Source organism: Pseudophryne corroboree, chromosome 3 (genome assembly GCF_028390025.1).
Source record: "Pseudophryne corroboree isolate aPseCor3 chromosome 3, aPseCor3.hap2, whole genome shotgun sequence".
Classification (NCBI taxonomy): Eukaryota; Metazoa; Chordata; class Amphibia; order Anura; family Myobatrachidae; genus Pseudophryne; species Pseudophryne corroboree.
Window position 1 is genome coordinate 6,535,651 of NC_086446.1, and position 25,282 is coordinate 6,560,932.

Below are 25,282 nucleotides of genomic sequence, written 5' to 3' on the forward strand. Positions count from 1 at the left end.
TGAAAGGCTGATACCACCTTAGGGAGAAACTGGGGACGAGTCCTCAATTCTGCCCTATCCATATGGAAAATCAGATAAGGACTTTTACATGACAAAACCGCCAATTCTGATACACGCCTGGCCGAAGCCAAGGCCAATAACATGACCACTTTCCACGTGAGATATTTTAGCTCCACGGTTTTTAGTGGCTCAAACCAATGTGATTTTAGGAAACTCAACACCACGTTGAGATCCCAAGGTGCCACTGGAGGCACAAAAAGGGGCTGAATATGAAGCACTCCTTTTACAAATGTCTGAACTTCAGGTAGTGAAGCTAGTTCTTTCTGGAAGAAAATCGACAGAGCCGAGATCTGTACCTTAATGGTGCCTAATTTCAGGCCCATAGTCACTCCTGCCTGTAGGAAGTGCAGAAATCGACCCAGTTGAAATTCCTCTGTTGGGGCCTTTCTGGCCTCACACCAAGCAACATATTTCCGCCATATGTGGTGGTAATGTTTTGCAGTTACATCTTTCCTGGCTTTGATCAGCATAGGAATGACTTCCTCCGGAATGCCCTTTTCCTTTAGGATCCGGCGTTCAACCGCCATGCCGTCAAACGCAGCCGCGGTAAGTCTTGAAACAGACAGGGCCCCTGCTGCAGCAGGTCCTGTCTGAGTGGCAGAGGCCATGGGTCCTCTGAGATCATCTCTTGAAGTTCCGGGTACCACGCTCGTCTTGGCCAATCCGGAACCACGAGTATTGTTCTTACTCCTCGTTTTCTTATTATTCTCAGTACCTTTGGTATGAGAGGCAGAAGAGGGAACACATAAACTGACTGGTACACCCACGGTGTCACTAGAGCGTCCACAGCTATCGCCTGAGGGTCCCTTGACCTGGCGCAATATCTCTCTAGTTTTTTGTTTAGGCGGGACGCCATCATGTCCACCTGTGGCCGTTCCCAACGATTAACAATCAGTGTGAAGACTTCTGGATGAAGTCCCCACTCTCCCGGGTGGAGGTCGTGTCTGCTGAGAAAGTCTGTTTCCCAGTTGTCCACTCCCGGAATGAACACTGCTGACAGTGCTAGTACGTGATTTTCCGCCCATCGGAGAATCCTTGTGGCTTCTGCCATCGCCATCCTGCTTCTTGTGCCGCCCTGTCGGTTTACATGGGCGACTGCCGTGATGTTGTCTGACTGGATCAGTACCGGCTGGTGTAGAAGCAGGGATTTTGCCTGACTTAGGGCATTGTAAATGGCCCTTAGTTCCAGAATATTTATGTGTAGGGAAGTCTCCTGACTCGACCATAGTCCTTGGAAGTTTCTTCCCTGTGTGACTGCCCCCCAGCCTCGAAGGCTGGCATCCGTGGTCACCAGGACCCAGTCCTGTATGCCGAATCTGCGGCCCTCTAGAAGATGAGCACTCTGCAGCCACCACAGCAGAGACACCCTGGTTCTTGGAGACAGGGTTATTAGGCGATGCATCTGAAGATGCGATCCGGACCATTGGTCCAACAGGTCCCACTGAAAGATTCTGGCATGGAACCTGCCGAAAGGGATTGCTTCGTAAGAAGCCACCATCTTTCCCAGGACTCGCGTGCAGTGATGCACCGACACCTGTTTTGGTTTGAGGAGGTCTCTGACTAGAGATGACAGCTCTTTGGCTTTCTCCTCCGGGAGAAACAATTTTTTCTGGACTGTGTCCAGAATCATACCCAGGAACAGTAGACGTGTCGTCGGAACCAGCTGTGATTTTGGAATATTCAGAATCCAACCGTGCTGGTGTAGCACCTCCTGAGATATTGCTACACCTACCAACAACTGCTCCTTGGACCTCGCCTTTATTAGGAGATCGTCCAAGTACGGGATAATTAAAACTCCCTTTTTTCGAAGGAGTATCATCAATTCCGCCATTACCTTGGTAAACACCCTCGGTGCCGTGGACAGTCCAAACGGCAGCGTCTGGAATTGGTAATGGCAATCCTGTACCACAAATCTGAGGTACTCCTGGTGAGGATGGTAAATGGGGACATGCAGGTAAGCATCCTTGATGTCCAGGGATCCCATATAATCCCCCTCGTCCAGGCTTGCAATAACCGCCTTGAGCGATTCCATCTTGAACTTGAATTTTTTTATGTATGTGTTCAAGGATTTCAAATTTAAAATGGGTCTTACCGAACCATCCGGTTTCGGTACCACAAACAGTGTGGAATAGTAACCCCGTCCTTGTTGAAGTAGGGGCACCTTGATTATCACCTGCTGGGAATACAGCTTGTGAATTGCCGCTAGCACAGCCTCCCTGTCTGAGGGAGTAATCGGCAAGGCAGATTTTAGGAACCGGTGGGGTGGAGACGCCTCAAATTCCAGTTTGCACCCTTGAGATACTATTTTAAGGATCAAGGGATCCACCTGTGAGCGAGCCCACTGATCGCTGAAATTTTTGAGGCGGCCCCCCACCGTACCTGGCTCCGCCTGTGGAGCCCCACTGTCATGCGGCGGACTTGGAAGAAGCGGGGGAGGACTTTTGCTCCTGGGAACCTGCTGTTTGTTGCAGCCTTTTTCCCCTACCTCTGCCTCTGGACAGAAAGGACCCGCCTTTTCCACGCCTGTTTTTCTGGGTCCAAAAGGACTGTACCTGATAAAACGGCGCCTTCTTAGGCTGTGAGGGAACATGGGGTAAAAATGCTGACTTCCCAGCAGTTGCTGTGGAAACTAGGTCCGAGAGACCATCCCCAAATAACTCCTCACCTTTATAAGGCAAAACTTCCATGTGCCTTTTCGAATCTGCATCCCCTGTCCACTGCCGAGTCCATAAGCCTCTCCCAGCAGAAATGGACAATGCACTTATTTTAGATGCCAGCCGGCAGATCTCCCTCTGTGCATCTCTCATGTATAAGACTGAGTCTTTTATATGCTCTATGGTTAGCAGAATAGTGTCCCTGTCTAGGGTGTCAATATTTTCTGACAGGGAATCTGACCACGCAGCGGCAGCACTGCACATCCATGCTGACGCAATAGCTGGTCTAAGTATAATGCCTGAGTGTGTATATACAGACTTCAGGATCGCCTCCTGCTTTCTATCAGCAGGCTCCTTTAGGGCGGCCGTATCCGGAGACGGTAGTGCCACCTTTTTAGATAAACGTGTGAGCGCTTTATCCACCCTAGGAGGTGTTTCCCAACGTGCCCTATCCTCTGGCGGGAAAGGGAACGCCATTAGTAACTTCTTAGAGATTACCAATCTTTTATCGGGGAAAGCCCACGCTTCTTCACACACTTCATTTAATTCTTCCGATGGGGGAAAAACTACGGGTTTTCTCCCCAAACATAATACCCTTTTTAGTGGTACCTGGGTTTATATCAGAAATGTGTAACACCTCTTTCATTGCCTCAATCATGCAACGAATGGCCTTAGTGGACATTAGACTAGACTCATCGTCGTCGACACTGGTGTCAGTATCCGTGTCGACATTTGCGTCTGCCATCTGAGGTAGCGAGCGTTTTAGAGCCCCTGATGGCCTTTGAGACGCCTGGGCAGGCACGAGCTGAGAAGCCGGCTGTCCCGCATTTGGCATGTCGTCAAATTTTTTGTGTAAGGAGTCGACACTTGCACGTAATTCCTTCCATAAGACCATCCACTCAGGTGTCTGCCCCGCAGGGGGTGACATCACTTCTATAGGCATCTGCTTCGCCTGCACATAATTTTCCTCATCAAACATGTCGACACAGCCGTAACGACACACCGCACACACACACAGGGAATGCTCTAAGAGAGGACAGGACCCCACAAAAGCCCTTTGGGGAGACAGTGTGAGAGTATGCCAGCACACACCAGAGCGCTATATAATGCAGGGACTAACTGAATTATGTCCCCTATAGCTGCTGTTATATATACTGCGCCTAAATTTAGTGCCCCCCCCCTCTCTTTTTTACCCTTTTCTGTAGTGCAGACTGCAGGGGAGAGCCAGGGAGCTTCCTTCCAGCGAAGCTGTGAGGGAGAAATGGCGCCAGTGTGCTGAGGGAGATAGCTCCGCCCCTTTTTCGCTGACTTTTCTCCCGCTTTTTTATGGATTCTGGCAGGGGTAATTATCACATATATAGCCTCTGGGGCTATATATTGTGATATATTTGCCAGCCAAGGTGTTTTTATTGTTGCTCAGGGCGCCCCCCCCCCCCCAGAGCCCTGCACCCTCAGTGACCGGAGTGTGAAGTGTGTATGAGGAGCAATGGCGCACAGCTGCAGTGCTGTGCGCTACCTTGGTGAAGACTGATGTCTTCTGACGCCAATTTTCCGGACCTCTTCTTGCTTCTGGCTCTGTAAGGGGGACGGCGGCGCGGCTCCGGGACCGAACACCAAGGCCAGTTCCATGCGGTCAATCCCTCTGGAGCTAATGGTGTCCAGTAGCCTAAGAAGTCCAAGCTAGCTGCAAGCAGGTAGGTTAGCTTCTTCTCCCCTTAGTCCCTCGGTGCAGTGAGCCTGTTGCCAGAAGGTCTCACTGTAAAATAAAAAAACTAACATATACTTTCTTTCTAGAAGCTCAGGAGAGCCCCTAGTGTGCATCCAGCTCGGCCGGGCACAAAAATCTAACTGAGGCTTGGAGGAGGGTCATAGTGGGAGGAGCCAGTGCACACCAGGTGACCTAAAGCTTTCTTTAGTTGTGCCCAGTCTCCTGCGGAGCCGCTATTCCCCATGGTCCTTTCGGAGTTCCCAGCATCCACTAGGACGTTAGAGAAATATGCCCCACTATTGAAACAAGCACATTTAGTACGTTCAAAAAGAACTGCAATGTAGGTGTCCTTTATAAGAGTTTTAACGTGTCCAAATGTTGATAATTTGTTTCACCTGAATATGTATCTATGTAGTGTTAGGCGTTGTATATTGATAATAATTTATTGAGGATACTGTTACTTTAAGAAAAACATCTTATAAGATGGACTAGGGAGCTTTAATACTGATTAAATACATGTGTGCATGGAAGCACAAACAGCTTAAAAGCACACCTTCATACAGACTGCCTCACTACGTTCTGAGGAAGCCGCCGATTGGACCATAAGGTGGGGAAACGCGTAAACCAGTATCTACACGTTACTAGCCGGTTTCTATCCATTCCGGCACACTGGGGAGAGGAACTTGACTCAGTTGCCCTGCAAATAAACGAGGTGTCCGAGGAGAGGATAGTGCCTGCTGTGTGGTCCGTGTGCAGCGTACACTCCGACACGGAGAGCAGTTGAGCGCTCACCGCTACATTGTATTTTACCTGGAACACTGCTGAAAAAGCTTTAGTACTACCAACAACCAGCCCGCAATCAGAGAGAGGAGATTGGAGGTTTTTATGTGATATGCCGATTGAGATACATCCACCAGTAGCGGAATGCTAATTAGCACCATCGGTGAGTTATCACTATCCTTCACCATCTCTCATCAGTTATAAATAAAAGACTCTCACTAAACCTCTGTGTCAAAGTCAGAAAAATATCACGCTGCACGTTGCCATATATGCACTTCATGCGTGTGCACGCTGCATATTTAATCAAAATAATGTATTTTATAAGTTAATATTCCCCTGAGTTCAGCAAAGTATGGTATATTTAAGATGGCTCTTTGACCTTAGAGATTCCCCTTTGCATGTTAAAAGGGCTTCACATGTTCTTATGCATAGTTAAGCACAGGAATAGTAATTGAAGATTAATTGTATTCCGAATCAGTTTCTTTCCCGCAGACGGAGTACAATAGCCTTTAATTACACTAAGCTTTGAGATTCAATAGAGGGCCAACACCTGTGTTTACGAATGGGTTTAGGATTCTCTCCAGAAGAATGATTGCTGAGATGTCATTGTCTCAACTGAAAGTGGACATTGAGAATACCGAACAAAACCCAGAGACAGGGGTTGTTTTGTATTCGCCAAACAATAGCTTTCCACAAGACAGGAATGTGTTAGTCATCACCCAACGTTTTGCATAACCAAGATCACATGCTCAGCTCACTGATACAGCTAGCCCACATGCTGTGAAAGACACACACTTCCTGTGGTTGACACACCCCCACAGCTGGAATGCAGGTATGATATATCCACTGGAAATCACAGGGCACACTCACTCACACAGCTACCTAGCACCCAGAAGCATGGCTGGCTCATCACCAGGACTGACCTCCTTATGAAGGCTAAGTATTGAATTCACATGGCTTAATGGCATAGAATAGTTTAAATATGTGTTTGTGGTAAAGTAGTTGTGAAATGATTGGCATAGAATAGTTAGTTTGGAGATACAAATGGCTTAAGGTTAATGATGCTTGTGCAGTTGTGTGATTGTTGGGTGTTTGGGATGATACTCTATGAAATCTGTAATGAATTGGAACAGTAGACAATCTGTAGCATAGCATCTCTGGTATACATTTATGGATGGTGATTTATAACAGATTATAGTAGTTTTACATGATACATCTTGCTGAAGGTTAGAAGTCAAAACATACTTCCTTTTGTTACTGTAGTCATGTGCTTGTAGCAATAGCAGGCTGATACTTGTGGGTACCTGGTGATCTGGTCTTGTGATGGCTCATATGCTCTGGTTATTGAGATACTGTGTTGGCTTGAAATTGTGAAAGGTGATTTAGATGGTTTGGAATTGTAAAATCAGAACATATGCATTATATTGAAGCTTAGACATTTTGGAATATAGTGGAGTCTTATGTCTTCTGCTATGTGATTATGGTATAGCAAAGAATGCCATGTGTTTGGACTTGCAAATCTAAAATGGCTGCTAGCATTCCCTTTTAAATCATATGTTACAGACTTTGGAATCATGGGAGTTTTTCCCAAAATGGAGTCTAGCTTCTGTCCCATGCGGTATTGTAGAGACCATTGTGTTGTTGCTGTATATAGGGACAGCCAGCCTGGGTGAACACAAGTTTCTCAACACAAAGGTTCTCAACATTGACTAACTGCGCAGCGATCGCTCCCACATGTGTAAATTCTCTGCAGACATATTTATCTCCTATTAATGTTGTAAGCCATCTCTCTCTCTCTCTCCTTCCCCTTAAATGTAATCGTGTCGTTATTGTATTTTATGTGTAGTAATTCGGTTAGGTATTTTATGTTATCTTGGTAGTGTATAACTTGTATTGTGTATTCTTTTGCAATTGAACGTTCATTCTCTCCCTTAAAGGTGTTAGAACCTTTGACCGGTATTTGAGTGTTTATTATATTGCTAAAGGGTTCTCAGAGCGTCACAGACGCTCATACAGCTTTTAAGCTAACAAGGTTACACTGCATTACATCTACACATTATCACTGCACAAATGTTTACAGTATAAGTACATTCCTTAAGGTACAGTTATTAAAGTTTAATTCTGTAAGTGTCTGCGACGCCTGTGCTCACACCCTGTGCACAGCGTCTGCTACACTAAGGGCGTACCCTTGCGGTACCTTTTGCGCCAATTGCGTACTGTGTCTCTTAACCTTTTAAAGTGTTTTAAATAGGATAAACATATAGGCTTTGCCATCTGGATATGTCCGCATATAAAGGAACAGCTACCAGCGGCCGGGAGGATTGTATATAAAATTATGATCGGGCTTATATTCAGGTGAAACAAATTATCAACATTTGGACACTTTAAAACTCTTATAAAGCACACCTACATTGCAGTTCTTTTTGAACGTACTAAATGTGCTTGTTTCAATAGTGGGGCATATTTTATTCTGTTTACCAGTCGGTAATTTAATTAATTTTATATTGATTCAATAAATATTAATTGTTTATATTGATATATGTTATATTTTAATTATTACATTTATAATATTAAAAAATCAGCACCTTCTCCACTCTGTGGGGGAAATTTTGTTTCTAGTTTAACCAATAGTGGGAAGAGTATACCCAATTGAGAGGTGGCAGGTATTTAAATATTATCAGCTGGCGCTGGGTAATCTCTCTCTCTTTCTCTCTCTCTAAATATAGTGTGGGGAGGAGACTGGTCAGATCTCTGAGCTGGTAACACACAGTGACATGATGTGAAGGAATGGGGGGGGGGGGGGGAGCAGGAGTATAATAGGGGCTGATGGCTCCTGATGTATGAGATACACCAGAGAGTGTGGGGAGGAGACTGGTCAGATCTCTGGGCTGGTAACACACAGTGACATGATGTGAGGGGGAGAGCAGGAGTGTAATAGGGGCTGATGTATCCTGATGTATGAGATACACCAGAGAGTGTGGGGAGGAGACTGGTCAGATCTCTGAGCTGGTAATACACAGTGACATGATGTGAGGGGAGAGCAGGAGTATAATAGGGGCTGAAGGCTCCTGATGTATGAGATACACCAGAGAGTGTGGGGAGGAGACTGGTCAGATCTCTGGGCTGGTAACAGACAGTGAAATGATGTGAGGGGAGAGCAGGAGTGTAATAGGGGCTGATGTATCCTGATGTATGAGATACACCAGAGAGTGTGGGGAGGAGACTGGTCAGATCTCTGAGCTGGTAACACATGGTGACATGATGTGAGGGGGAGAGCAGGAGTATAAGAGGGGCTGATGGCTCCTGATTTATGAGATACACCAGAGAGTGTGGGGAGGAGACTGGTCAGATCTCTGGGCTGGTAACACACAGTGACATGATGTGAGGGGGAAAGTAGGAGTATAATAAGGGCTGATGGCTCCTGACTTACCCACTGGGCAGAAACCTTTCTCTCATTAGTCTGTGCTGACAGAGGAGGGTGCAGGATAAGAGATTCCTATAGTGACTGAGCAAGGAGAATATGTGACTCTTCTGTAATATGTATTTTTAACTCACCTGTGCTGGTATCTGTAGAGATTTCCTCCTCCTTACACTGCTGATCACCCCTCACATACATCTCTTCTTCTTCCTCTATATCTTCTATCTTTATATCAGTCACAAACATCTCTTCTTCTCCCTCTATGTCTTCTACCTTTATATCAGTAACGTACATCTCTTCTTCAGCTGTATCTTCTGCCTTTATATGAGTCAGGTGTTTTCCCTAAATATTCACAAAAAATAATCACAGGTTTCAATATTAGAGAGTAAACAGTATATCATCAGTGTATAAGACACACAGCTCCTCTACAGATCACATAGTGATGGTCACTTTGGTATATTGGGGAGACCCTAAATCCCACCTACCAGATCCTCCTGTGGGATCCTGTGATTTTCCTCTGTACATCTCTCTGGGGTATCTCTGTTACTGGGCCCATCTGTAGGAGACACACAGTGACTGAGTACAGTATATATATGTGATTATCAGATGATGTGTGTATATAGGGGCCCCCATACCTGCTCTCTCCTGTACAATATATGACAGTCTCCTCTTACCCAGTGATGTGAGGGGCCGGTGATTCTCCATCATCACGTCCTTGTACAGACCCCTGTGTTCCTCTATATACTCCCCCTCCTGCATGGAGACATAGACAGTGACATCCTGACACCTTATAGGAACCTGACTCACACAATGATACAGTCATCACCCAGACACATCCCCTGGTGTTACCGCATAATGTCCCATTCCCAGCAGTCACCTCTCCAGTCAGCAGCTGAATGATCTTGTTGGTGAGTTCCAGGATCTTCTGGTCATCCTGTCTCTCGTGTATCAGTGAGTGAGGTGGAGGCACTGTGATGGAGCTCTGGGTCCTTTTCAGTCCTCCTGACACACGGGGATGACTGCTGGATGTCTCACACTCACCAGATGTCTTCTTCACTATCATGTATCCCTGTGCATTGGGGAAAAAACTAAGTATCATTGTATATAGTACCAGATTCCCTCACCTCCCCAGTCATGTCCCTGTATTATTACTATAGATGTAAGTGATGTCACTGTGACGCTCCCACATCCCCTCACCTCCCGTCATGTCCCTGTATTATTACTATAGTTGTAAGTGATATCACTGTGACGCTCCCAGATTCCCTCACCTCCCCAGTCATGTCCCTGTATTATTACTATAGATATAAGTGATGTCACTGTGACCCTCCCAGATCCCCTCACCTCCCCAGTCTTGTCCCTGTATTATTACTATAGATATAAGTGATGTCACTGTGACCCTCCCAGATCCTCTCACCTCCCCAGTCATGTCCCTGTATTATTACTATAGATATAAGTGATGTCACTGTGACAATCCCACATCCCCTCACCTCCCGTCATGTCCCTGTATTATTACTATAGTTGTAAGTGATGTCACTGTGACGCACCCAGATCCCCTCACCACCCCAGTCATGTCCCTGTATTATTACTATAGATATAAGTGATGTCACTGTGACCCTCCCAGATCCCCTCACCTCCCAAGTCATGTCCCTGTATTATTACTATAGATATGTGACATCACTGTGACCCTCCCAGATCTCCTCACCTCCCAAGTCATGTCACTGTATTATTACTATAGATATAAGTGATGTCACTGTGACACTTTCAGATACCTGTCAGGATCCAGGACTATTTCATGAATGTCTTAAGGGTTCCTTGTAGCTTACCTCCTGATCTACAGGGGTTTAGGGATTTCTCTCAGTCTTACAAACTCTATGCAATATTCTGCTTCCTAGCTACAGCATGTGTTTGTGTTGCTCACGCCTGATTAAGACTACTGTGTAGTAATTGCTCTGTGTGAGTAATTGGCAGAATCCTGTGTACAGCATCTAGGTCTCTCTGTGCATTGTTTCCAGCAGCCATGCTATCTGGTCAGCTGACCGGATTGTTTACCATCAGATATCTATATGTGTTCTCCAGTGCCAATTACCACTGGATATATACATGTTATCCAGTGGCGATTACCACTGGATATCTCTACGTGTTCTCTAATGCTGATTACCATCGGATAAATCTACATGTTCTCCAGTTTCGGTCACCATCAGATATCTCTACGTGTTCTCCAGTAGTGATTACCATCAAATAGCTCTATGTGTTCTCCAGTTGCGATCGAATGCTTCTTCAAGTACCGAGTGCCATTGGTTACCATCATTTGCTTCAAGTATATTCTAGTTCTCCAGTGTCTCAAGTACTGCGTGCAATCGGTCACCATCAATTGCTTCTTCAAGTATCTTCTAGTTCTCCAGTATCTCAAGTACCGTGTGCCATCGGTCACCAACGATTGCTTCTTCCAATAACGTGTGTCATCAGTTAACATTGATTGCTTCTTCAAGTAACTTCCAGTTCTCCAGTGCTTCAAGTATCCTCAGTCATTCTATATATTGTCATTTGTTGTTTCTTCTGGTTCTCCAGGCAATCAGTGCCTTGCATCTGGTTTCCGACTGTTCCACCAGGGACTACTTCATATATCACAGACTACCTCTAGCTATCTATCCCCTGACTCCTCAGCTTTTACCGGGTACCTGTCATGGGGGCCACAACCCAAATCCCGATAGGAGGGGGGTGACTGGTGAAAAACTCCCGGTTGGTTCGACTTCGCTCCTCTGGTCAGGTCTTGTCAACATCCGGTACTACCAGTACATGAGGAAGTCCTATATTCACTCTCCTCGAGTATTGTGGCATTCCAACCCAGTAACCCCCTCTCGCAACCATCAGCTGAGTTCACAGGGACCCAGGGTGTGACAGTTTGTTCAGGCCAAAAATGGAAACACTGGAATCTCAGGGTGCAGGGGCTATCCAAAATCTAGCCTCTCATATCGAGAAACAAGAAGCCACTCAAAAACAGGTGGTTCAATACCTGCAAGACTTTTCGGCTCAGCTGTTAACCATCCAGAACACTCTAGCCTCTGTGTCTTCTGCTCCGCCAGCTCCGGCGGCAGTTCCAGCGAATCCTTCTATTACGCATGCATCTCCTAAGTCTCGTCTTCCATTGCAGACTCCAAATCGTTATGATGGTAGTCCTAAAATTTGTGGCAGTTTTTCTAACCAGCATGAGCTCTCAGGTCAACTGGATTTATTACAAGCAGCGACAGCTCCACTTGACAATGCTCCAGTGTCTCGTCTCCAGTTACTTTCTCCAGGCTATTTGGATGAACATTCTATTTAAGTGTTTTCTCCTCAGACTGTGTCCTTTCCATGAAATTATTCTCAGATTCCTAACTTTCCTAATGCTGTGAATCCCGAATGTCTGAAAGTTCTTCATAAACTGTTGGAACAATTGCAAAATATTCTTCCTAGTATAATTCAGATGATACCAGAAGTTCTTGGGAGTACTCCCAATTCAGAGAAAAATTTTTTACGATTTACTATGACCAAAGAAACTCCCGTTACAGACTATCTTAGGGCTATGCCCTGTTCTCCTGTGCAGAGAAGTTCCAAAGTTACCAACGGTCCAAGCTTTCAGAAGCTGAAAGTCACCGCCGTAGGCAGTATCACCTGTGCTTCTACTGTGGTGGTTCATGTCACCTGATTAGAGACTGTTCCCTTCGCAGGGAAAGAAACACAGATATGTCTCAATGCCAGAGTTTTTCATTTGTCTCATGTGCCACCGCAGTATCTGCCTCTGCTAATACTGGTAAAAGGGTTGAGAAAGTTAATCAAAGAATTCAGGCTTATGACTGGGGTCCTGTGACCAGGAGTCCCAATTTCAAGTCCGGAAACCAAAAGAGATCATTTAAGGCTTTTGTCTCCAGAGGGGCAACTGATCCCGCAGCTACAAGGGAGGCATTGGTCTCGTTAGCTTTAAGTAATACTACTGTACCCATAGCTTCTGGAGAGATATCTGAAGCGCCAGTCCAAGAAGAGGCATCTGTTTCTGCAGTCCCAGAAATAGTTTCCGATATCCTAATCCCCAAAGAGGTGTTTGATGTTCCAGTTCCAAAAGAAGCATTTGCTCTATTTATGCCTAGAGAAGTATCTGACTCTAAAACCCCAGACGGGGGCCCAGATGATTCGGTTTGAAGAAAGGCATTTGACTTGCTAGCCCCAGGTGAGGCATCTGAAGTTTTGTCTTCTGGAGAGATACCTGGACTCTCCGTCCTTGTACATACAACAAATCTTTTTAGTTCTAGTAGGATTACTTGTGCCACTGACCTGGTTTCCTTTCAGCCATTTCTTGTGAGAGTTCCCAGGTTGGATACCAGTGTGGTACATGTCCAAAAAGGATCATCTGTACCTTCCGAACTATAATCAGTCTCAGATGGATCAAGTATCTCCATTTCTAATTCAGTTTCTATGCCTTCAAATAGTTCTGACGTTAATACGATTCCATCTGTGTGTACACATAATGAACTACCATCTGCTTGTGTCAGTAATGAATTGCACTTGGTTCCGACAGGGGACACATTTTCCACAGTACCTGAGGAGTTTCTGAGTGCCTAAAGTGTCTTATCCCGGAACGGTGCTATTTGTGTTCTGCCAGACTCAACTGGGAACTTCTGCCAATCAGTTCCAGAGATGATGCCCATCAGAGGTGTATGTCCAACACCTGTGCCAACCTCTAAATGCCCGTTTGAAGTGCCTAAGCTTTTAAATCAGGTTTATCTGTAGTTACCTTGTCACAGGAAGTTCCTGGTTCAGTTACTCCAATCAAGTTGCGTACCCCAGTGATGGGGAAGGGTGGTTTCCAGTCTTCTGAAGCAAACTCAAGAACTTCTACTTATCGGAGTCAGGACAATCTTGTTGTTATAGCTAAAGTCAAGAAGAGCACCATGGCTACCAATTGGGAACCAGCACAAGAATTCAGTTAGAGGTTGCTTCAAGGGTATAAGTTCCTTTGTGTTCCACTCTGCCTTCTGAGACGTTGATTGAATTCCATTCTTCTGAGCATTTGCTCGATTCTCCAGCATTTATTTACTGTGACAGACACTTAGTTCAGTTCTGTGCTATAGCACGCCAATACCTTACAGATATTGAGTCGATCTCTTCCATGAGTATTACTCCTGCCAACGCAGTGAAATATTTCCTTCTATTTTTTTAGAGGTAAAGCTGTTGAATGGACTAACCCTCTCATAGAGTCCAAGGATCTGATCTTAAGCGATCTCTCTGCTATCTTTAAAGCAGTGCAACAGGAATTTGCCCCAAAGATTGTCTGTTTGAGACCATCAAAGACATCTTTACAAATCCTCCTGTAGCATCTCTGCCTGTTCAAGACCAAGGCATCAAGGATTTCCAAGTTATTGAGACCTCACACTTGAGGTTCTCAAATACCTCATTGTCTTCTGGCAGATATTTTAATAGCACTAGTCTTCTAATTTTGTCTTCCGCTCAGTCTTTCAAATATTCATCCGACCCATCACATTCTGAACAAGATAATGCACCAAATGCATTAGTGATTACAAGAATCCCAAGAGTTTGAGAAAACCAAAAACAGTTCAAAAGGAACCAGTCTATTAATTTAAGGATGGGCTACACCTTTTTTGACTCCATTCCTGACTTTTCACTTAGTCCCAAGTCCGTGAAAGTACAGTTTGACAGGGAAACCATTGTTTCAAAAGAGAAGATTCCAATGCTCACTTTAGACTTGGACTCCGATAGTAAATTTGTTGAAGACTCGCGCTGCATTATGGAAGGTACTGTTCTTCCTAGCCATGTCTTTCTTCAAGAAGAAATTCCAGAATTACATTTGAGATCAATGAGTTTCCAAAAGAAAGGTCCACATTATCATGCAAAATTTCAACTGAATAATCGTAGATCTACAGTTTCACGTATTAAACCCCTTTGGACTTCTTTTCCAAGAGAGAATTCCTATGCTGCTGTTCCAATGGATTTTCTAGATGAGGAAAATTCTGTCCATAGTGATGGTAAATGGTCCATTTGTTCCAGTGCCAGAAGTTTTGCTCCTGAAGATTGGGAAGACTTCTAGAAATCCAGTTTGAGTTATTTCGGAGTTCTTCCAAATTAGATAGATATTCTTCTTGAGGGGGGAAGGGGGGCGGGGAGAACGGGGGGTACTGTCAGGATCCAGGACTATTTTATGCATGTACTTACGGTTCCCTGTAGCTTATGTCAAAGTCAGAAAAATATCGCGCTGCACGTTGCCATATATATTCACCTCATGCGCGTGCCCGCTGCACATGCACTTTCACTGGCGTGCGTGCACATACTCGCAGATGCGTGACGGCGCCTGAACGGGCGTGCGCTCGAGCGCATGGTATGTGCACTTACGGTAGAGTTTGTGTGCGTCTAGCGAGCGACTCAATCGCTCGTAAATAAATCCATATAGCAGGTTTTATAGGTCATATTCCCTTTAGTGATAAATGTAAGTTTGGTTAATGTAACTTGTTCACGGACTTGGGAATCCCTCTTTACGTGCTACAAAAGGTCTGATTAAGGTAGAACAGTTGTGTCTGGTACCTAACCGAAGAGTATTTTAATAGCAATAATCCGGTGTTGGTTAGGTACGGATTAAACGCTCCTGCATATAGTTATGGCCATTAGTAGTTTCTGGACATTTCATATATTTGCAGTTCATTATCCATGCGGCGGGAATCCGGAGATTCCCTCCCACCTGAGCTGTTTGAAATAGCCACAGCCCACCTGTTCAAATCCACCTATGACCTTTTGTTATAGTGCAGAGAGACATTCCTGTGTCCAATGAACAATAAGGTTGTAGGGCCCTTTGAAGTACACTGTATGTTGTGTATATAAGGGTCACTGTCCCCAGACCGGCCAGTACTCTCTCTTCACCAGTTATCGCCGATAATTGGAGGACTGGATTCCGGTTGCGCCTGCGAGTGTTCCCCGTATGGTATGTTTCTCTGTTGCCACTTTGTTACCCGTATAATGTTAGCCATTCACACTTAGTCTATGTATTTGTAGTTGCGATCGTTCTCTATTGTGTATATTTCTGTCTAGATATTCTGTTAGAATTATATGTTAGTTTGTAGTGTGTGACTTGTAAACTGTTTTACCCTTTTCGATATAACTAAAAGCTGGTTAGTAAAGGTGTTGGATCCTTAACACGGTATTGAGTGTTCATTACATTACAGAGGGTAATAGGAGCGTCACGATCGCTCAAACAGCTTTAGTATTAACAAGGTTAAGCAGCGTTATATCGCTACAGTGTTTTAGTACAAGGTTTACAGCATAAGAATATCCTTTCGGTGTGTTACATACAAGGTTTACTGATTGTCATCTTGTGGGCGTCTGCGCCGCTCGTGATCTCCTCGTGGTCCCGAGCGTCCGCTACGCTGTTAGCGTATCATTACGGTAGTCGGCAGCCTATAACGTGCTTGCCTCTACGCATTAAGCCGTGAGCGAACATGCCGCTCGTGCGTCTCGTCCACGGCTAAGCGTCTGCTACGTTAAGTGCGTACCCTTACGGTAACACATACTCCAATAGCGTACTAAGTCTCTTAACCTTTTAGAGTGTTTAATATAGGATAAATACATTAGGCTTTATCAATTGGGGGCTCGGCCGCTCTTCACATATCTGCACTAGGTAACTTTAGCAGACATTATCGGTCAGCAAAGGCGGGAAGGTGTTATCCCTCGCAGTGCTGACCAGATAAGCGTCTGCTTCGCTTAGTAAGGAGTGCTGAGGGAATCCCGAACCGGAGGTAAGAACAATACGCTATTATCTTTTAAAACTGTTTATTTCTGCTTTTGCATACGCACACACGCATGCACGCACACATCTACATAGTTGCAGCTCACTTTCTTGTTGCCATTAGAATTGATTATTAGACACGTGCTGAAGAAATCTGGTGCTATCTAGTTGAGATTAAAAAGGATAATTTTTAAGGGAATGATTGTAAAGGACACGCACACAGCATAGCAAATACTGTGTGGTGTACGGTAAGCGATTTCTGTTGAATATTGTTTACATTGATAGAAACGTGTTGATTGTGTCGCTGTGGGCATATCCGCACTTTGTGTATACGTGTCTCACGTACGTGACGCAAAGGCATACACACGTGGCGTGTTTTGCGCAACGGAGCGTACGGATACGCCCATTGAGACTCAAATCACACAATAACCTTGTTTAGGGTGGGCGGTATAGTATAGCCACCTGATAATAGCACACGGTTGTTCAGTTTTTTTTTTTCTCTTTCCCAAAAAGTATTAGTTAAAAGAACCTTTTTCTACTGCAAAACCCAGGGATTAGACCCCTACCTGTATGAAAGGAATTTCTGTACAGAAAAAAATCAGTGTGTATATGAGTGAGTAGGAGTGAGTGTGGAACTTAAGGTATTATTTTTGTGAACCCACAAATCGGGATCCCGTCGGAGACTACATCAGTGAGTGGACACTTGGTGGCGTGGGAGTGGCTCACTCGCGTTAACATTGTATAAGGTAAAGGAGCAAGTAGTTTCCGCAGACAAAAGCACTGCGAGGTATTTAAGCGCAGCCCCGGGGGTTTGGCATAGCACCCATATAGTCAAGGTAAAGCTCCGGCTGAAGGTTTCGCAGCCTAAACAACCGTTTCCGCTGGTCGTAAGGCGGATAAGTAATAGTTACTTATACGCAGTGCGACTGTACCGCACGTAATTGTGTGCATTAGATGTTACCTTGATACCCATTAACAATTTACTGTGGGATCATAAACGCTATTTGTACATTCTAACGTGATTTGTGTAGGTGTTTGTTATTTTAAGGGAGTTTCACTGTTCACTCAGGAAATCTCCAACAACCAATACTTACTGGGGAAGACACGCCCCAGTAAATAGAGGTTACAGGACGAAAGTGAGTGAAGGCACTAGTTGAACTTTCACCGTCGCCTTACAGCGGGCAAGTTGGTCTGTTTGTAAGAATTAGCTAAGACAGCAATATCTGCAAACGATGGGGGCCAGTTGTTCAAAGAAGGGACGTCCAACAAGGGTTCACGTTGGTGGTTGCTGGCCCAAAGGGTCCGCATGGTATATAATGTGTGAAAAATACGGATCACACACACAGGTATTATGCAAAGAATGGGAACGTATGACAGAGGATGATGGGGAACAGTTTCCCCGGGTAGGCAGTCTGAACCCTGAGGTATTGCAGAATCTAAGAAAAAGGATAGGTCTAATAAAATCTGCAAAGCAGAGGATTAGACATTATGATTGTTTACAGATATGGCAACAGGAAAGTGAAATACAACAGGAATTAGCTCAGAAAGCAAATTCCAATCCTGGTAGAAATCTAATAGCAACGGCACCACCACCATATATAGTAGGGGACAAAGTGGCTGCAGAGAATGACATGCGGGTGTACGATAAGGGTGCACTTAATCAATGTATTAATGATAAGATTAAGATAAAAGTAAATGCAAATGTTGATACTAACGCTAACCCATGCAAGTTGTATCCCATTTTAAACTTCCCCCAGGAATACGACCAAGAAGATGAGCCCACTACGATTTCAGCTCTCTCTCTAGCGGCCACCATAAGCGAAACTTCAGTGGGCACCGCCCAACCAGTAAGAGGGGCATCAAAAGCCCATAGCTCAGGGACAGGTGAGGTTGTGTCTACAGGTAAGTACGGCACTGTACAATATGCTGAAACTATTGCACCACACGCTGTAGAATCAAACCAGAGTGAAGTAATCAATATTAACCCTGTTAGAGTAATTGCGGTCCCCAATGGTAAGACTGACACAAATGGAGCCACACCCATTAGGAATATTGCCATGCATTGTCCCTGGTCCAGAGCAGAATTAAGAACAATTTTGTCTGAATTTCCTGATCCCCTGGAAAGATTTAGTCGCATGCCAGAGGTTCATTAAGGACCTAGGTAACTCCACTGAGCCCAACAACAAAGATTGGCGGACACTACTGCGGGCATGTCTGCCCTCTAGTATTGATCCTGTCAAGTTTATAGCTGACTGTAAATTAGATGAGGAGGTACCCCTTACGGATGAATATAATCAAGAAAATGTAACCAGAATCAATCTGCAGTTGGGAGTATACTTCCCAGCTGTAGTAAAATGGAACAATATTTTCCATTAAACAAATGGAAGGGGAAACTGCCCCTGACTATTTCCACAGGGCGCTGGAGGAAATGGCTAAATATACTGGGATCGTGGACATTGAGGCAAATGTACACCATAGAGAGGTAGCGGTGTCCGTCCTGATGGACGGTTTAAAGGAGGTAGTAAGGAGTAGAGCACAAACTACTCAACCTAACTGGAGAGGTATGTCGGTGGCCGCCTTAAGAGAGACTGCTGTTGGGCAGGACAGGAACATCACAAGACGCAGGGAGTCACAGAGTGATAGACTGATGGCAATAAGTATCCAGGCCCTTACAACAAGGTCGCCTCAGTCCCGATCACAGACCCCTGGTGGTAAGCCGCATGTGGTAAAATGTTACAATTGTAACAGGGAAGGACATTTTGCACGTAACTGTACAAATAACTCACATAATGCACATAAAAACCCTAGACAACGACATGACATACGAAATTGGGATCAGGGACCGCAGAGACGGAGTTATGAGCCACACGCAGGGTTAACAAGAAGGTATCCCCCAAAAAGAGACTGGCAAGTCTCTGATAATACCCATTTACCCCCTTCACAAGTAATAGCTGCCACTGCAATGCAGGGAGGTCACCACGCACCATAGGGGTGTGGTCACACCTGTAATCTGCAGACAGTGAAATTAATTGCGAGTCTTGGAAGTGAACCCGAGGTCACAATTGATGTAGCTGGTAAATCTCTAAATTTCCTTGTAGATACGGGGGCGGCCAAGTCAGTGATAAATTCGACCGTGGGCATGAGAACCACTGGTAAAACAATTCCAGCCATGGGAGTAACAGGAGTAGTACGACAATACCCTTTAAGCAAACCAACCGAGGTTACGATAGGGCCTTTGCATACCAAGCATTCTTTTCTGCTGGCTGCATCGGCTCCGACTAATCTCTTAGGGAGAGATTTACTGTGCAAAATGGGATGCGTCATATATTGTACTCCTGAAGGTGTCTTCTTGGACATACCCGAAAACCACGCTCAGGAAGCGCAAGATATGTTAGACTCCCCAACAAGATTAATGTCACACACTGTTATTGTAAATAGGTGTCCGTCCAAGATAGAAGAAATGACGTCCCAGATACCAGATTCACTGTGGACCAAGGACGGACAAGACACTGGATTGATGGCAAATGTAGCCCCAGTAGTTGTGCAAGTAAAAGATGGTAGGATAGCTCCAAAAATCCCACAGTACCCTCTGAAGCCAGAGGTGGAGTTAGGAGTTTACCCTGTAATAGAGCGCTTGCTACAACAGGGCATTCTGGTAAGGACGTCCAGCACCGCCAATAGCCCCATCTTCCCTGTTAAAAAGAGTGGGGGGAGGGGTTACAGATTAGTGCAGGATCTAAGAGGGGTCAACAAAATAGTTGAGAGTCAATTCCCCGTAGTGCCAAATCCAGCTGTTATCCTTATGCAAATCCCTCCCACTGCCAAATTTTTCACTGTGATTGACCTCTGCTCCGCTTTCTTTTCGGTACCCCTGCACCCTGACAGTCAATACTTATTTGCATTCACATACAGAGGAGTTCAATACACATGGACTCGATTACCACAAGGTTTCATAGACAGTCCAAGTATCTTTTCACAGGCTTTGCATGATTGTTTACAGTCTTTCCTACCAGAGAGTGGATCAATATTGATACAGTATGTGGATGATTTACTACTGTGTTCAGATTCACTGGAAGCGTCCCTGAAAGATATGAAACAGCTCCTGTTTCATCTTTCAGACACAGGACACAAAGTTTCCAAAGACAAGTTACAATTATGCCAGGACCGGGTAAAATATTTTGGACACTGTCTGACACAAGGACTGAGACACCTGACCGCTGATAGAATTCAAGCAATTCGAGACATGACTCTGCCACAAACCCAGCAACAGATCAGAACGTTTCTAGGAATGTGTGGGTATTGCCGTAACTGGATCCCAGGTTTTTCCATACTAGCATTACCTTTGCAGGAGATGGTCTCATCAAACAAACCTGATCGGATTTCGCATACAGACGAATCTGAGATGGCATTTGAGAGACTTAAACAGTGCCTAACGCAGGCACCAGCATTAGGTATGCCAGATTATGGGAAACCCTTTGAGCTGTACGGAACAGAAAGTGCTGGATGCGCGGCAGGCGTCCTAACCCAAAAGCATGGTGATGCCAGCAGGCCGGTAGCTTACTACAGCGCTCAGCTAGATACGGTAGCGCGATCCCTCCCCACATGCTTGCGAAGTGTTGCTGCGATAGCATTGCTAGTTACAAAAAGCGAAGATGTAGTGCTAGGACACAACCTCACAATTCATACGCCACATGCAGTGTCAGCCTTGCTAAATTCTGCCCAAACCAGGCACGTCTCATCAGCGCGGTTTACAAGATGGGAATTGGCATTAATGGCCCCCGTAAACATTACCATAAGGAGATGCAGCGCATTAAATCCTGCAACGTATCTCCCAGGTGTGCCTGGACAGGCACAAAGGGTGGAGGATGAGAGTGATGGGGAAGGAGGATTTAATACAGGGGATGACACGCATAATTGTATGGAATATTTGACCCAAAATTTCACGGCAAGGCCTGACATCAGTGACAACCCACTGGAAGATGTAGATTTTACTTTCTACACTGATGGTAGTTGTCACAGACAGACGGACTCGGGAGACTTGTGTACTGGATACGCAGTCGTAGATGACCAAGGCACCATAGAAGCAGAACCGCTAGGCCCACCTCACTCAGCACAAGTTGCTGAACTGGTTGCCCTAACCAGAGCATGTGAATTGGCTAAGGGCAAGTCAGCCAATATCTATACCGATTCTAGATACGCCTTCGGGGTAGTCTATGATTTCGGAGCCTCAGAAATTTCATGACGGCAGCTGGTACACCGGTAGCGCATGCAGCCCACATCAAAAGGCTTCTAACAGCGATACAGGAACCCGACAGAGTGGCTGTTATCAAGTGTAAAGCACATACATATAGCCAAGACCCGGTATCACTTGGTAACAGCCGAGCAGACAAAGCTGCTAAGTTAGCAGCTGGTACCCCCAGACAGACAGACATCACACAACTGATGGTATTTAATACTGTAAACACACAGAAATTGTGTGAAATGCAAAACTTGTGTTCCCCACAAGAAAAGGCAGTTTGGAGGTCAAAAGGATATGGCCAGGAGTCCTCAGGACTCTGGACAGATGGACAAGGTAAACCAGTGGCACCAAGAGCATACCTTCCAAGTCTAGCGGAAGCAGCACACGGGCTGACTCACCTGGGCAAAGAAGGGATGTGTAAGCTAGTAAGAGCTTATTGGTGCGCCCCAGGATTTTCCTCCCATGCGGGTAAGAGAGCAATGACATGTCTTACCTGCTTGAGGAAGAATATCGGAAAGGCAATACCAACAGAACCATCTCATATCCCTCCAACAGATGGCCCTTTCCAGGTAATACAAATTGATTTCATACAATTACCCCCTTGTCGAAATTTGAAGTATGTACTAGTTTGTATAGATGTGTTTTCAAATTGGGTCGAAGCATTTCCTGCGGCCACAAATACAGCTATGTTTACTGCTAAGAAAATTGTGCAGGAATTTGTGTGTAGGTACGGTATCCCTAGAATAATTGAAAGTGATAGGGGTACCCACTTTACAGGTGAAGTTTTTCAAACAATGTGTAAGTTGATGGGAATTAATAGTAAGCTGCACACTCCATATCGCCCCCAGGCGAGTGCAAAGGTGGAAAGAGTTAACAGCACTATTAAAAATAAATTGAGTAAGGTAATGACTGAAACAGGACTGTTGTGGCCTGAGCTTTGCCAATTGTATTATACAGCATCAGAACCACTCCCAGGTCCCCTCTTAATCTGTCTCCTTTTGAAATTCTGTTTGGTCGACAACCGCATGTTATGATTAACCCTCAGGATGATTTGAAGTGTAACAATGAAGTGACTATAAAGTACTTGGTTAAGATGAGTAAACAGCTAAGGAATCAGAATGACAATTTGAAGTTGGTGATTCCTGATCTGCCAGATAGTAATTGTCATGACATTGAACCTGGGGATTATGTAATGATACGGAATTTTCTACGCTCAGGTTGCCTTATTGACAGATGGGAAGGACCATATCAAGTCTTATTGACCAGCACAACTGCTTTGAAGGTTGCCGAGAGAGAGACTTGGGTCCATACGTCTCATTGTAAAAAGGTTGCTGATCCAGAGAGGTCCCGTGACAAAGAACAGACGGTAGAGGTTGTATCACTAGAGTGTCTGTTCAGGGAAGATTGAGACGACATCTGAGCGTTGAGGATAATAAGTCCAGAAGCTTGTCGAGCCAGATTTCTTTTTCCCATTTGTTATTTTCTCCAGCTCCCACCTCCCTCATATTTCCCTTCCCCCTTCTTATTTTCTTCTTTTACTCCTCTAAGATGGACTTGCCCCAAGAGACTGTGATACGGATTTTCCTGTTAACCATGATGTTGACCAGAGCAGTCTGTTTCGGTGAGAGTACCATGGAAGTCGAGAAAGGATCTGGAATGGGTTCTGATGACCAAGATGGAGGCGTAGACTTCCAAGAACAACATAATCACCGAGTAAAGGCGAGTATCAGAAAACGATCTGATAACACTGACAATAAGAGGAATTGTGAAGGATTGTTAGCTGAAGAAAACTGCATCTGTAGGCATTGTAATAACGTAGTTGAGGATGGGTGCATTAAGAAATGTCAATCCAGTTTTAATATCCATATGGATCGGCATCCATTGAGTGACTATCACTCCTTAGTGGGTAAAGTACTAAATCAGACAGACTGTTGGGTATGCTCTCAAGTACCTCAAGGCCATAGCAAATCAGGGCTAGTACCATTCCCTTTAACGGTAGGAGAGGTACTTGAGTTAAGTGGTGGGAGGCCGGTGGACAGGAGGTTTAATATCTCTAGTCCTCCTAGTTTGAAGCTCCACCAATACCATGTGGATAGGTCCTTAGTGTGCTTTAACATTTCCAATCCCCGAAAGCCGGGAAATTGGGAAGTGTCATGGAGTAATCAGACCATGACATTCTCACATAGAGCCGACAGAATGCCCATAGATACAGAACTTATACGCCAGATAGCCGACCATGGAAGATTCTCCCGGTATAGGTACACTTTAGGAAGTAGGACCATGCGAGTTGGAGAAGTATCACCAGGATACTGTGCACATGTCGTACAAACAGATACGTGTACTAAACAGATGGGAGAATTAGGGTTAGGAGATTTCATATGGAAAATTTGTAATATGGTTATGTTACACTCCGTCCCATATGTTCTCCCCGATGATGCATATTTCATATGTGGGAGGAAGGCGTATAAGTGGCTTGCCCCAAACTCAGAAGGGTTATGTTATATTGGAAAAGTACTGCCTGAGGTAATGACTGTAACCCACACTAAAATGAAAGATATTCTCCGTGGTGCCCAAGCTCCTTATACTCACACTCATTACGAGCACATCGTTAAACGGCACCTGATAGAAAGAACAGAGCATCCGGACTCTGACCTGATCCATGAATCCACCGGGATTCAAGTCCTACTCGCGTTAGATATCACTCGTACCGCCAGAGGAGTGATGAATTATAGATATATATCTGCGCTTGCAAATTTATTAGACAATATCACTGAAATGTATGATGACACATTCAGGTATACTGGTAGAGAGTTACAAGCCTACAAAACAGAACTGGTTCAGCATAGGATGATTCTCAATTATCTCACGGCTGTGACGGGCGGGTATTGTGTTACCCTAGCGACTCAGTATGGAATAAAGTGTTGCACGTATATTACAAACAGCACTGAGGACCCGGTCGAGGTCATAGACCAAAAGATGGATGACATTTTGCAATTAAAGTGGGAGATACGAAGGAAACACAATCTCACCCTCGCTGCTGTGGGTAATGAGCTGACCGGTTGGGTGTCATGGTTGAACCCACGAAATTGGTTATCTGGTTTAGGAGAATGGGCCCAAGGTATTATCATGGATGTAGGTAAATTTCTTTTGTGTATTCTGGGTGTCATCATGTTGGTCGGTCTGATATTTAGATGCGTTCGGGTTTTAACAAAGTGTAAACGTAGCGCCCGAGTGATGAGTTTAAGAAGTGAAGATACTGTAATAACAACGACTGATTTGATTTACGACCCAACCATTGAGACAATGTTGTGATGAAAATGTGATTCCACGGTCCGTTTCTTTCACCCGTTTCTCCTTTGTTTTCCTCCAAGGTACAAGGACCCGCTTGGAAGAAGAATTTGAGGACCACATTTATACAAAGATTTTCTTTTATGGACTATGTTGTCAGCCCCAATATCCCTAGTGACTTTAATGAAAACGCTAGCCCAGAACTTTAGTGATTTAAAATTTTATGGACATTGGAATGGCTTTTTGCTCGCATTTTGGCAAAAGCCCAAAGAGACTACAGTCAACATGTACATCAAGACCAGACACCAGACAAGACTTCAATCAACAAATGTATATTAAACTCACATAGTTTATGACTGCATTTACCATA

General features: G+C 44.9%; 1 protein-coding gene across 2 annotated transcripts in view; it reads right to left on the reverse strand.

Moving 5' to 3' along the window:
* LOC135054518 (oocyte zinc finger protein XlCOF22-like) overlaps nucleotides 1-25,282 on the reverse strand; it is a 64,899-nt gene that overhangs the window by 12,143 nt on the left and 27,474 nt on the right. For both annotated transcript variants that reach the window (XM_063957646.1, XM_063957647.1), the window contains exons 3-6: nucleotides 9,498-9,689; nucleotides 9,295-9,373; nucleotides 9,106-9,176; nucleotides 8,758-8,962 (exon numbers count right to left, since the gene is read on the reverse strand). In XM_063957646.1, coding sequence (XP_063813716.1) covers nucleotides 8,758-8,962; nucleotides 9,106-9,176; nucleotides 9,295-9,373; nucleotides 9,498-9,689 — 547 coding nt within the window. The remainder of the gene's footprint in view (nucleotides 1-8,757; nucleotides 8,963-9,105; nucleotides 9,177-9,294; nucleotides 9,374-9,497; nucleotides 9,690-25,282) is intronic.